The 14,808-nt window shown below is 34.1% G+C and overlaps 1 protein-coding gene across 1 annotated transcript; it reads left to right on the top strand.

Annotated features, from left to right (window-relative positions):
* Positions 1-5,964: 5,964 nt before the first annotated feature.
* On the top strand, positions 5,965-8,969 carry LOC137624681 (uncharacterized). Its single transcript, XM_068355642.1, has 3 exons — positions 5,965-7,893; positions 8,041-8,110; positions 8,239-8,969. Exons 1-3 carry the CDS (start codon positions 5,965-5,967, stop codon positions 8,967-8,969), a joined length of 2,730 nt encoding a protein of 909 aa, XP_068211743.1.
* The last annotated feature ends 5,839 nt before the right edge of the window (positions 8,970-14,808 follow it).

Genomic DNA, 14,808 nt, shown 5'->3' on the forward strand with positions numbered 1-14,808 from the left:
TACATCTACCTAAATGAAACAAACACCATTTCCAGCAAGATAAAAGGATGCAGAAGAAAATGCAATAGCACAAAAAACGAGTTACTTTTCAACAAAATTGTAGCCTAGTGAGTAATAGCCCGGGAAGGAAAAGCAACCAAACAATGGCACAAATAGATTACAAGTAAGCCTTCTATATGATACCACTCTTATTGCTGATAAAATGCTTAAAGATATATGGTGCGGAAGACAACACTATCAGCTTCCTGAAGAATACAATGCAAATATTGAAAACTAGAATTACATTTCCTGATATATGGCTTACAAATTTTAACATGAGGAGAGAAATCTTCCTGGGGGATTCGTTTTCCCCACTACCATTCATAGTGGATATGATCCCCTTAACAAGAGTGCTTAAAATGATTGTAGTTGTGTACCAACTGAAGAAAGGAGGCAGCAGCATAAACCACCTGTTGTTCCTGGATGACATCCAGCTGTTCTGGAAATATGAACAGAAAGTAGATATGCTATTCCAAACGGCAAGAATTGTATCAGGAGAAATAAAGATGAAGTTTGGAGGGAATATGCGCGGCCAAGTAAATGTAGAGAGAGGAAAACTCACAAAGACTTAAGGGGTAAAGCTTGTCAGATGAAAATATAATCAAAGCCATGAACAAAAGCTATATGTACCTCGGGCTAATAAAATTAGATGCAATAAAACACCAGGAGATGAAGAAAAAGAATAGAAGAAAATACATAAAAAGAATCAAAGCTAAAATGAAGAAAAAGCTAGGCTCTGGCAATATGGTAAAAATATGGGAAGTACCAGCAATCAGGAACAAGGCTGGAATAATAGAGTGGTAGAAGTCACAGCTATACAACAGGAGTATAAAAACTTGAAAGATAATGAACATGCACCAAGCACTGCACACAAGAATGAATATTTATAGCCTCCACATACCACGCAGGGAATAAGGAAAAGGACTCATCAGTATATATATTGTGTCAACTATAAAGTAGAGTACTTGGACAGTACCTTAAGAACAGTGAATATGAAAAGATAAAGAGTGCATGGAACTTAAGCTCAGTAAAGTAGGATAAAAACCCCAAATTTTATAAATATATGCAAGAAAAAAACTTTAAGAATACCAAAAGAAACCAATGAATGGACAATTCCCGAGACAACAATTTCAGAATTTGTCGGTAAGGAAGCATGCTATTGGTTAAAGAAAAGAAAACTTAGCATGGAAACTGAAGGGATGATAATGGCAACATAATAAAAGGCCATCGAAACAAGATATATTCAACGAGCAAAATTGGAGGAAATACATGTCAAAGAAAGAAACCATCATCAACATCACCACTGAATGTTCAGTGCCAGTTTGAAAGGAATATGAGAAATGACATGAATTATGGGCTAAAGCTCTCCATGGTAGTCTGTAGAAAGTAATCAAATGCAATGCAGCAACAAATGATAAGAACATCAGCCTCAAGTTATGTTAAAAAAGGATAAAGATGAACTTTTCTTGGACTACAGGATAAGGATTCACAGGGTGACACAATTACATTGACCAGGTGTAACTCTAGTCAACCAGAAAACAAAAAAGTATCATTCATAGACGTTACAGCACCGCCAGTCTCAAAATTGAAAGATAAAGGAGAGAAAAAACAATGAAAAATACCTAAATTTACGAAATGAATTGAAAAGGTTTTGGATTATGCATGCAGAATTTATGCCAATAATCTAAAGAAAACTAGGGACCACACCTGAATAATTAAAAATGAATCTTGAAAAGGTAGGAGATATAGATAGTTGACTTGTGCAAAAGAGCGTGCTAGTCTAAACAGCACATAGTGAGCAAAGTTATGGATTCTTAAGGTATTTGGATGTAACCCAGAACCTCACACTTTGAAACACAGGTCTCTGTAGACTGTGATTATCTAAACAAAATAATAATAATAATAATAATAATAATAATAATAATAATAATAATAATAATAATAATAATAAATTGGGGATTTCTGGTAGTCAGGAATACCAAGATCAGTGTCTCCTTCCCCTTGGTAAGGATAGCATTTGTACACATGGTGAACTGTGCCAATTATGATAGTCTTAGTAGATCTAATAAAACTATAAAACCAAAAAATAAAAGATTAAATCCTTTATCATTTCCTTATGGATCCTGAATTCTGCAAAAAGGTGCGCGAATGTCTGTAAAAGAAGCAATAAAGTCAACACAAATGATACACAGGTAAGTGTAAGAAGGTAATAAGCATGAACTGATAGAGTATTGCCCAATAAATGCCAGAAAATGAAATGAATATGCTGTGCCAAAAATTGTCTAGAGAGTTATTAGGTCCTTTGACTGACCAGACAGTACTATATTGTATTTTTATCTCTGGTTACAGCTCATATTTCCTTCACCTACACATACACCGAAATAGTCGAGAATACACTTGATAGCACGGGTTACCCAACCATTCTTCTTCAGTCAAGGGATTGACTACTGCACTGTAATTCATCGGTGGTTGTTTTACTCCTGGTAATGGTAGTAGAGTTTTTTAGCAATGATAAACTGCTCTTTCTAGGAGAAGGACAATCCAAAATAAAATCATTGTTCTCTAGTCTGATGTAGCCTCTGTATACATGCTCTTGTTTCAGGGTACACTCATGAACATTATTCTATCCTATTTCTTATGCTTTTATTTTTTTTATTTCTTATTATTTGTTTGGGGAGGCCTAATGTAAGGACATTTGATGTCTGCTGGTTTATCAAGAGTCTTCCTTTTCCTTATTTTCGTCATAAGTATTTGTTTTCGAAACAATCCTTACTGCCATCCCTTCATTTGAAGTGACTATCAGTTGGCTCACTGTTTAAATATAAGGAGAGTCTACCTACTCCCTTGTGTTCCGGTGTCATATACACTTTTCAATGCGCACTCTGTAATGAGTGCTACACTGGAAGCACATCTAGACAGCTTCAGTGTAGGATTTCGGAGCACATGGGGAGATCGGTACGAACCAAAATACCATTAAGTAAGAAACTAATTTCCGCTATTTATGACCACGCATTTAAATCTGGTCATGCCATTTCTAAGGAAAATTTCAAAATTACGGACAGACATAGTAACGTCAGCCAGCTGAGAATCTTGGAGTCTTTATATATTTTTAAGACAAAACCCAGCTTGAATGAGGGCTTACCTGTTCAGTTACCGGTGACCCATTGATCCGTTTGGTCTGTGGGTTGCTGGTCTGGATGGGTGGTCATCATCTCCAGCGGGTGACTAGGTATATTAGTTATTAAGTCTTTTATATAGTTTTGTGTAATAAGTCTTTTTTTTTAAGGTTTTATGTTCCTTGATTGGTTGATTTTAGAACTAGTTGATCAGTTCATAAAAGTGTATCTTCCTAACTATGTACTTAGGATGATTTTATTAATGTTATTAATTTTACATATGATAATTGCAGATAGGCTGAAGATGACATAAGTTACGTCGAAAGCTCCCGAATAAAGAAGATGATAGCAGCATTGACGATTTTATTCCTACTTAAATTACGATTCCCTAGAGGAACCCATCTATCAACTATATATATATATATATATATGTATATATATATATATATATGTATATATATATATATATATATGTATGTATATGTATATATATATATATATATGTATTATATATATATATATATATATATATTTATATATATATATATATATGTATTATATATATATATATATATATAATATATATATATATATATATATATTTATATATATATATATATATATACATATGTGTGTGTATATATATATATATATATAGAGAGAGAGAGAGAGAGAGAGAGAGAGAGAGAGAGAGAGACATAAGGATTACGATGATAACAAGAGTAATGAAACCAAAGCAATAATGAATGTAAATTAACGAAACTCCAGGAACATTTACATTGTACAGCATTACTACAAATGAGCAAAATAAGCAGGTAAGTAACAAATGAATTGATTGTCAATACACAGTAGATAATACAGGAAAATAACGTCAATATTAAACACAACAAAATGCAGAAAATACATACATACACAGCAAGCGTCAACAGAACCTTAAATGCAATATAGTAATACTTACAATTTAACAAGTACAAATAATGTAACACTTTTGTATATAATCCAGAGTTATTTACACTGACAAATCCAAGAAATCTTAATCCTGGTGGCGCTCCAATGGCCGAAGTAAACCATCCAAGGATTGAAGAATACAAACACCCAAACAACACGCAAGGACAACACAGACAGACATGGGAAAAATATGAACTACAAAACATTTACAATGTACACCACAAAAATAACCTATTTACATAAATTCAATACTCCTAATATTTGGGGGCCTGTCCGGGATATGTTTTGCCGAGTAAATCAAAGTGACCAGTATAAGCTAAAGTTTTTTTTACGGGTTTTTGTATAATTTTATCTTTTGTATAATCTGAATAACAAAAATTTGTGCACAAATTTATTCTAGGAAGTTGTCATTAACTTATTTTTCTGTATGTTTATCATTTTGCCTTCCATATGTTTATTAGTATTTTGCCGTGAAGTGTTAATGTTAAAAATACGGCGCTGTGCTCTTTAAGAATAATCAGATTACGTATTAAGAGTTATTTTTGTTTGTTAAAGTGAATGCTTTCGTTCATTTTTCTTTTGTTTATGTCTTTAAGTTAAAATTTTCCAAATTATATAGTTTTGAATATGGATCCTTTCAGCATTAGTGATTTTTCCAGTAACCCAAGTGTGCATTATTTGCATAATCATCGTATGAGAAAGGATGACTGGTTGGCTATAGCAGTGAAGTATGACATTTCTGTTAAAAAGGTGTGGAGGAAATCTCAGATTAAGAATTTTGTTATAAATGCTTTGGTTGAGGAGGAGACTTTGCCTGAGGAAGCTTATGATATATTAGATGAAGAGGGATCCCAGTTAACTTTCAAGCAGTTAGAATTGCAGTATGCTCGTGAAAAAGAGGAGAGAGATAGACAAGAGAGGAGAGAGCGTGAGGAGTTAGAGAGGAGAGAGAGGAGAGAGCGTGAAGAGTTAGAGAGGAAGGATAGGATAGAACGAGAGGAAAGAGAGCAGAGATATCAATTAGAGCTGTTGGAGAAAAAGAGAATGATAAAAGATAACGTGAGCCAAGGCGATGAAAGTGGACAGGTAATTGATGTTGTTAAGGCTTCTAAATTGATTCAGTTGTTTGATGAAGCGGATCCAGATGAGTTCTTTATGCTTTTTGAAAGACTTGCACTAAATTTGAAGTGGCCTAGGCGTTTATGGCCCGTAATTTTGCAGCCGTCATTAAATGGTAAAGCTAGAACAGTTTTCTTGTCGTTAACATCTAGTGAGAGTAATGATTACGACTTTACTAAAGATAGTATCCTAAAAGTTTATGAGCTTACGGCTGAATATTATCGTCTCAAGTTTCGTAGATATAAGAAGTTTGATTCACATTCATATATTGAATATTCACATAATCTTGTTAAATTACATGATATATGGTATACAGCAGCAAGTGTCACTACCTTAGATGAATATAGGGAGCTCATTTTACTTGAACAGTTCATTAGAGGTGTTCCTATTGATGTTCAGAGATACCTATTTGAGCGTGAGGTTACAACTTCACAAAGAGCAGCTGTTAGCTGAGAATTACAGTTTAATTAAACACATCAACAAAGTCAAAGACAATCCAAGAAATCTCCAGGTAATGTATCAGAGGAGAAGAAATCCTCTGGCTCATACAGTAGAAGTCTGTCTGAGGTCAGGTGTTACAAATGTAACCAGCTTGGTCACATGAAGGCAAGATGTCCTAGTAATTATAAGGAGGGGAAGAGCGAATCTTCGGGATCAAATATGGCAACTAGGAAGGTCCAGCAGGAAATTCCTGTTTCACATTGTGATAGGTTAGATAGTGAGTTTGCTCCTTTCAAGTTTGATGGGGGTTGGCTCAGTGTCAGATGACCTAGGTAGAAGTGTGCCTGTTAGGATAGTACGGGACACTTGTTCTTCTAATAGTCTAATTGTAAAAGGAAAGGTTCCTGGTTTGGAAAAGACTTTTACATCCGATAGACTGGTTGTTAGAAGTTTGGGTGGACTGGTAACAGTTCCCTTGTGTAGGTTATATCAGCATTGTGGTTTATTAGCTCGTTATGTCACAGTTGGGGTGGTGGATGAATTGCCTATTCGAGGTGTTGATTTTCTTATGGGGAACGACTTAGGAGGAGAGAAGGTTGTACCTAGTCCCATAGTTGTTGACACTCCATTAGAGGTAAGCCCCGTGGAAGATCCAGTATTGTATCCTTCTTGTGTTGTACAGCGTAGCAGAAGTCTGGCTGTGGTAGAAGTCCCACGAGAGCGTGAAACAGATGTGACCAAGGACGTCAATGTAAGTACTACGTCAGTTACTTTAACAAAAAATGCTGTTGGTACAGTTGACGTAGATATCAATATTTATAGTTTATTCCAAACTGATAGTTTTGGAGGTAATGTAAAAGAGAAAGAAAGTGTGCTAGAAACTAAGTTTGCTTTGAAGACTGGTAACGCAGTATTGGTAAATACTGTAAACTCAATTGAAAATGAAATTAATTCAAGTAATGTTTTTGATTACTCTGATAATCTTTTTGATATGAACTGTTCTGACATTATAAAAGCTCAACTGGAAGATTTGTCTTTGCAGTCTATTTACAGTGAATTTGTTGCAGAAGACCAGATCAATACGGAGCCGGTATGCTATTACCTGAGGAATGGACTAATGATGAGGAAGTTCAGATCTTTGCATACTCCGGGAAGTTCAACTTGGGAAATCAGGAATCAGATTGTCATTCCAGCTAGCCTAAGGCCAAAAGTATTACACATGGCACATAATGTATCTTCTTCACACTTAGGAATAAGGAACACTCTGAGTGCAGTTCTTCAACTCTTTTACTGGCCTGGTATAAAGAAAAGTGTCACTGAGTACTGTAAGTCTTGTGCCGTATGTCAGCTGGTTGGTAAGCCGAATCAGATTATAAAACCTGCCCCTTTACAGCCTATCCCTGTTTTACCTGAGCCTTTTGACAAAGTCATATTAGATTGTGTGGGTCCTTTACCTAAAAGTAAGAAGCAGAATCAATATACGATTACAATTATGTGCAGCTCCATTCGTTATCCTGATGCCTATCCACTTAGGAACATAAGTTCTAAGACACTGATCCCAGTTTTAATAAAATTTTTCACTCAGTATGGTATCACCAAGATTATCCAGACTGATAGAGGAAGTAACTTTACCTCTGATTTATTTAGACAGGTTATGGCAGCTATGAGCATTAAACATACTTTGTCCTCGGTATACCATCCAGAGAGTCAAGGAGCCCTGGAACGATTTCATCAAACGTTGAAGGATGCCCTTAGGAAGTACTGTCAGGAACATCAGACAGACTGGGATGAAGGATTACCATTCGTGTTGTATGCCATCCGCAACACTCGACAAGAAAGTCTTGGATATTCCCCAGCCGAGTTGTTATATGGTAGGAAATTGAGAGGTTCATTGGAGGTACTCTATGACATGTGGACAGATCAGACGAAAGAGGTAACATTAGGAGATTATGTTAAGAACGTAAAAGGTAAGCTAGAGAGCTCTCGTAAATTTGCACATGACATGAAATCAAATTTTGATAATAAGGCTGAGACACGAAGTTTTAGGCCAGGTGAATCTGTTTTAATGCTAGTACCCATAAGGAAAACATTTGAAAATAGATATGAAGGTCCTTATACAGTGATGAGCAGAAACAAGGATAATTATGTCATCTCTACTCCGGGAAAGAGAAAAAGCGAGAAGATGGTGCATATAAACCTACTAAAAAAGTTTGAGACCCAATGTGACAATGTCAGCTTGATTTGCTAGTCAACTGTGGAAGATAATGTGAAGCTTAATGAAATAGGTTTTCCAGATCGAAGTAAATGCATACCTCTAAACAATACACTTGCATTAAATAACATTGACTGTAAACTTAATCATCTCTCATCTCAACAGGCTAGTGACTTGAAAAAGTTATTGGAACTTTTTCCAGAGATTTGTGGATGTGCCTACCCAGACATCATTGGTAGATTATCAACTAGAGCTTAATCCAGGTACAGAACCTCAGAAGAGTGCCCCATATCGAGTTTCCCCCTCAAAAGGGAGCCATACTAAAGAAAGAAACTGACTTTTTGCTACAACATGGTTTTGCAGAGCCAAGTATTAGTCCTTGGGCATCACCATGTGTTTTAGGTGAAAAACCAGATGGCTCCTATAGACTCTGCACTGACTTTAGAAGACTAAATGAGGTAACTGTTTCGGATTCTTATCCATTACCAAGGGTGGATGACCTCATAGATCAGGTAAGCAATGCTGTATATGTTTCAAAGATTGATTTATTACGGGGTTATTATCAAGTCCCATTAGCAGATAACACAAAACCTCTGACAGCATTTACTACTCCAGATGGACTCTATCAATATACAGTCCTTCCATTTGGACTTAAGAATGCTCCTGTAGTTTTTCAAAGATTGATGGATCAAGTAATCAGCAATATGCCTGGTATTCGAGTATATCTTGACGACATTATTGTATTTTCAGATACTTGGCTGGACCATCTTTCTATGCTGAAGGATTTACTTAGCAGGTTAAGACAGGCTTGTTTGACAATTAACTTAACCAAGAGTGATTTCGGCCATGCAAAGCTGCAATACCTTAGATATATGATTGGTAGCGGCGAGGTATCCCCAGTAGCAGCCAAAGTAGACGCCATCACCAAGCTAAGCTGCCCAAGATCCAGACGTGAAGTAAGAAAATTCCCTGGGATGGTAGGCTACTATAGAAGGTTTTGTAAAAACTTCTCTGAAGTAGTAGCCGCATTAACTGACTTAACCAGCAGCAAGAGGAAGTTCGTTTGGACACCAGTTTGTGAGGAAGCCTTTTGACGAGCCAAAGATTTCCTAACCAGTAGCCCTGTCCTGAAGGCTCCTGATTTTGGCTCTCCATCTGCTGTCGAGGTCGACGCTAGTGACCATGGAATAGGCCCTGTACTCTTGCAGAAAGGGCCAGGTGACATGCAGCATCCTGTTGCTTACATGTCAAAGAAACAAAAGAATCATTAGCGAAGTTACTCCACAATTGAAAAGGAAGCACTTGCTCTTTTGACTGCGTTGGAGCACTTCGAAGTTTATCTTTCTGGCAGTCCAGCTCCCATATTAGTCTTCACAGATCATGAGCCACTCAAGTTTGTAGGCCGGATGAGAACCAAAAATAAAAGGCTCATGAAGTGGTGGTTATCTTTGCAGCAGTTTGATTTAAAGATCCAGCACATCCGTGGACAAGATAACCTTCGAGCAGACATTTTATCACGCTGTAGTAACTAACTCGACAGGTTGGTCGAAAATCCTTAACAGAGTTTTCGACTTAAAGAGGGGGATGTTAGGAGTATTGAATTTATGTAAATAGGTTATTTTTGAAGTGTACATTGTAAATATTTTGTAGTTCATATTTTTCCCGTGTCTGTCTGTGTTGTCCTTGCGTGTTGTTTGGGTGTTTGTATTCTTCAGTCCTTGGATGGTTTACTTCGGCCATTGGAGCGCCACCAGGGATTGAGATTTCTTGGATTTGTCAGTGTAAATAACTCTGGATTATATACAAAAGTGTTACATTATTTGTACTTGTTAAATTGTAAGTATTACTATATTGCATTTAAGGTTCTGTTGACGCTTGTTGTGTATGTATGTATTTTTTGCATTTTGTTGTGTTTAATATTGACGTTATTTTCCTGTATTATCTACGGTGTATTGACAATCGATTTATTTTTTACTTACCTGCTTATTTTGCTCATTTGTAGTAATGCTGTACAATGTAAATGTTCCTGGAGTTTCGTTAATTTACATTCGTTATTGCTTTGGTTTCATTACTCTTGTTATCATCGTAATCATTATCTCTATATGTATCTTTAATTAATTAAGTAAAATAACTACATTTCGTAGTGTTTGCCTTATTCCGTATCATAATATATTTACTCTTATATCATACTTAAATTTAATGCAATTTAAATTTGGACAAGAGCTCTATTATGAAAGTAATCCTAGGTAAGGCATCATTAAATGTCTTTTTGTTTATTGTCTATGACCTTTTGGAGCTCCGCTTCGTACTTGCATCAGTAAAATGCTGGAAAGGGTATTATGAGGCAAATGGTCGTAACAATATATATATATATATATATATATAAATATATATATATATATATATATGTATATATGTATGTATACATATATATATATATATATATATACCCATATATGTATACATCTATGTATATATATATATATATATACCTATATATGTATACATCTATGTATATATATGTGTATATATATATATATATATAAAGAATATATACATATATATACATATATATATATATATATATGTGTGTGTGTGTGTGTATTTACATATATTATACACACACACACACACACACACATATATATATATATATATACATATGTATATATATATATATATATATTATATATATAATATATATAAATATATATATATATATATATATGTGTATATATATATATATATATATATGTATATATAATTATATATATACACATATACAAATATATATATATATATATATATAATATCATCGGGAAAGGTCGAAGAGGAAAATAAATCAGCCAACGAGTCAAGGATGAACAAAGAAAAGGTTTGGTATGAAGAGTAGGACAGATAGTTTACGGTTGGGTGGCAGTATTTGTTAGTTTACTACTCGATAAGGAGATCTCCTATCGCCAACGAGTCCCAAGAACCATTCTGGATTTTGGAAAAGAGCATTGACCGAACCTACATTATCAAGATATCATGAAAAGGGAAAAATCTAAGGAAGCCCGTATTAACTTTGAAACCAATACTTCAAGAACTGGATTTCAACGAGAAATTCCTTATCTAAGTGGATGCGAAGGATAATGGGATTGAAGTTGTCTTATTACCAGAAGATATGGAGGCAATTCTTCATCCTGTTTGTTTTATGTCATCGAAGCAGAAGAAGTAGCAACGAGCATACTCAACAGTTGAAAAGGAATTGCTAGCGTTAATTGCAGCGATAAAGAAAGTTTGAGGTCTACGTGAATCAACCAGAGAATGGGGATATTACGGTGTATTCGGATCATAATCCTTTAACTTTTATTAATAATATAAAAAACAATAATAAAAGGTTAACTATATGGTCATTATGTTTGCAAGTGTAATGTTTTAATGTAAAGCATATAACAAGTAAAGATAACATGGTTACAGATTATTGATCTCGTGGTGAGTTAATGATTCAGTCCCGGAATAATCTTTTATGGGGAAAGTTATTTTACGAAGCTGTTTTGGAGTAGAGTAAATAAGGTAATCAGGTAATTTATTTATGTTTTCATACGTAAATATAAGTTTATTATGTAAATTACCTCACACTTTCGTCGTTAATCTATTTATATTTTTCCTTCAAGTCAGTTTATGTAAATCTATGTTGTCTTAGAGTGTTATATGATCTATACGAGATATGAACAAGGGCTTATGTAAAGGTTTTTTAAAATTCTATGAAACATTGCGTCATGTTTGTGAAAAAATAGGCAATTCTTACATGTGCCATTTTTTTTTGGGGGGAAGATTCTAAAAAACACTAGTGTCATATTTTTTTTTTTTCATTTCCCAGAATGGTGGGTGGCCAGAACAGCTGGGAGAGAGAGAGTTGCCTGAAACCAATATTCACCCCCTGAATTTTTATCTAGTTGATAACTCTAGCGGTGCTAGAAGCAGGCCCCCAAGCCACGAGAATAATATATTAGAACATTCGAAGAGTTACTAAATTCATACATATGTGCCCCCGGGGCTGCATAGCAGCAAAAGAGAAACAGCCATCCCGTGAAAAAGCCAAAGTGCCCCCCATCTCTCTCTCTCCAAGTGCCTTCAGTGTGTCCTCTCCAAAGCTCCAAAGTGATAAGTTTAATTACGGCATATATCGTGTATAATATGGTTAAGCATTACGAAAGAAGTTAAAGGTGATTTTAAATTTATTGTGTTGTAGTGAGTGTTGGCATGGTGTTAATTTTTGTAACTGGCCCTGTGAAAGTAGAATAGGTGAATTTAGTAAGTTTATCAATTATTTTATGTAAGGTCTTTAAGAGTTTAAGCATTAGAGTATAATTATTTCTTTTTCTTAGTCTAAGGTTTATTCATATTTAATATTTTTGGTCAAGAGATTATATAATTTTTAGAGTGTAATTATTTCTTTTGTCTTAATCTAGGTTTTAATATTACAAGTCAAGTGATTATTTAATTTCCAGGGTGTAACATTTCTCCTGTCTTAATTTAAGTTTTGTCCAGACTTAATATTTACATTGATTTATTTTTTAATGGAAATTCTTTGAAAATGTTGTAATTGTTTTAGTATATATTGATTTTTATGAAGAGTTTATTAGTTAAATCACCACTGTTTATTTCATAATAGCTCGTATCCTGTTAATGATTTGAAGTAAAAAGTTGTATGAATTGATCATAATAAAAATAAACCCAGTTTTGTTTTGAGTACATTATAAAGAACTTCAGATATTCAGTGTTTTGATATTGCTGTCTGGGAGGTATATAATGGTCTCAGAACTCGGCTATTAATATTTTCAAGAGCAATAGATTTGACTTAAAAACAAACAGGTGTGTTTGGAACTCGAGAAAGGTTGTATAGCTTACCAGCAATAACATATATATATTTATAATATATCTTAGTTCCAATACATGGGACTAATGTTTAATATATATATATATATATATATGTATATATGTATGTATACATATATATATATATATATGTATATATGTATGTATACATATATATATATATATATGTGTGTATATATATATATATATATATAGATATATGTGTGTGTGTATATATATATATATATATATGTATATATATATATGTATATATAATTATATATATACACATATACATATATATATATATATATATCATCGGGAAAGGTCGAAGAGGAAAATAAATCAGCCAACGAGTCAAGGATGAACAAAGAAAAGGTTTGGTATGAAGAGTAGGACAGATAGTTTACGGTTGGGTGGCAGTATTTGTTAGTTTACTACTCGATAAGGAGATCTCCTATCGCCAACGAGTTCCAAGAATCGATTCTGGATTTTGGAAAAGAGCATTGACCGAACCTACATTATCAAGATATCATGAAAAGGGAAAAATCTAAGGAAGCCCGTATTAACTTTGAAACCAATACTTCAAGAACTGGATTTCAAACGAGAAATTCCTTATCTAAGTGGATGCGAAGGATAATGGGATTGAAGTTGTCTTATTACCAGAAGATATGGAGGCAATTCTTCATCCTGTTTGTTTTATGTCATCGAAGCAGAAGAAGTAGCAACGAGCATACTCAACAGTTGAAAAGGAATTGCTAGCGTTAATTGCAGCGATAAAGAAAGTTTGAGGTCTACGTGAATCAACCAGAGAATGGGGATATTACGGTGTATTCGGATCATAATCCTTTAACTTTTATTAATAATATAAAAAACAATAATAAAAGGTTAACTATATGGTCATTATGTTTGCAAGTGTAATGTTTTAATGTAAAGCATATAACAAGTAAAGATAACATGGTTACAGATTATTGATCTCGTGGTGAGTTAATGATTCAGTCCCGGAATAATCTTTTATGGGGAAAGTTATTTTACGAAGCTGTTTTGGAGTAGAGTAAATAAGGTAATCAGGTAATTTATTTATGTTTTCATACGTAAATATAAGTTTATTATGTAAATTACCTCACACTTTCGTCGTTAATCTATTTATATTTTTCCTTCAAGTCAGTTTATGTAAATCTATGTTGTCTTAGAGTGTTATATGATCTATACGAGATATGAACAAGGGCTTATGTAAAGGTTTTTTAAAATTCTATGAAACATTGCGTCATGTTTGTGAAAAAATAGGCAATTCTTACATGTGCCATTTTTTTTTTTTTGGAAGATTCTAAAAAACACTAGTGTCATATTTTTTTTTTCATTTCCCAGAATGGTGGGTGGCCAGAACAGCTGGGAGAGAGAGAGTTGCCTGAAACCAATATTCACCCCCTGAATTTTTATCTAGTTGATAACTCTAGCGGTGCTAGAAGCAGGCCCCCAAGCCACGAGAATAATATATTAGAACATTCGAAGAGTTACTAAATTCATACATATGTGCCCCCGGGGCTGCATAGCAGCAAAAGAGAAACAGCCATCCCGTGAAAAAGCCAAAGTGCCCCCCATCTCTCTCTCTCCAAGTGCCTTCAGTGTGTCCTCTCCAAAGCTCCAAAGTGATAAGTTTAATTACGGCATATATCGTGTATAATATGGTTAAGCATTACGAAAGAAGTTAAAGGTGATTTTAAATTTATTGTGTTGTAGTGAGTGTTGGCATGGTGTTAATTTTTGTAACTGGCCCTGTGAAAGTAGAATAGGTGAATTTAGTAAGTTTATCAATTATTTTATGTAAGGTCTTTAAGAGTTTAAGCATTAGAGTATAATTATTTCTTTTTCTTAGTCTAAGGTTTATTCATATTTAATATTTTTGGTCAAGAGATTATATAATTTTTAGAGTGTAATTATTTCTTTTGTCTTAATCTAGGTTTTAATATTACAAGTCAAGTGATTATTTATTTCCAGGGTGTAACATTTCTCCTGTCTTAATTTAAGTTTTGTCCAGACTTAATATTTACATTGATTTATTTTTTAATG

The sequence above is a fragment of the Palaemon carinicauda genome, chromosome 31 (genome assembly GCF_036898095.1).
Source record: "Palaemon carinicauda isolate YSFRI2023 chromosome 31, ASM3689809v2, whole genome shotgun sequence".
Taxonomy (NCBI): domain Eukaryota; kingdom Metazoa; phylum Arthropoda; class Malacostraca; order Decapoda; family Palaemonidae; genus Palaemon; species Palaemon carinicauda.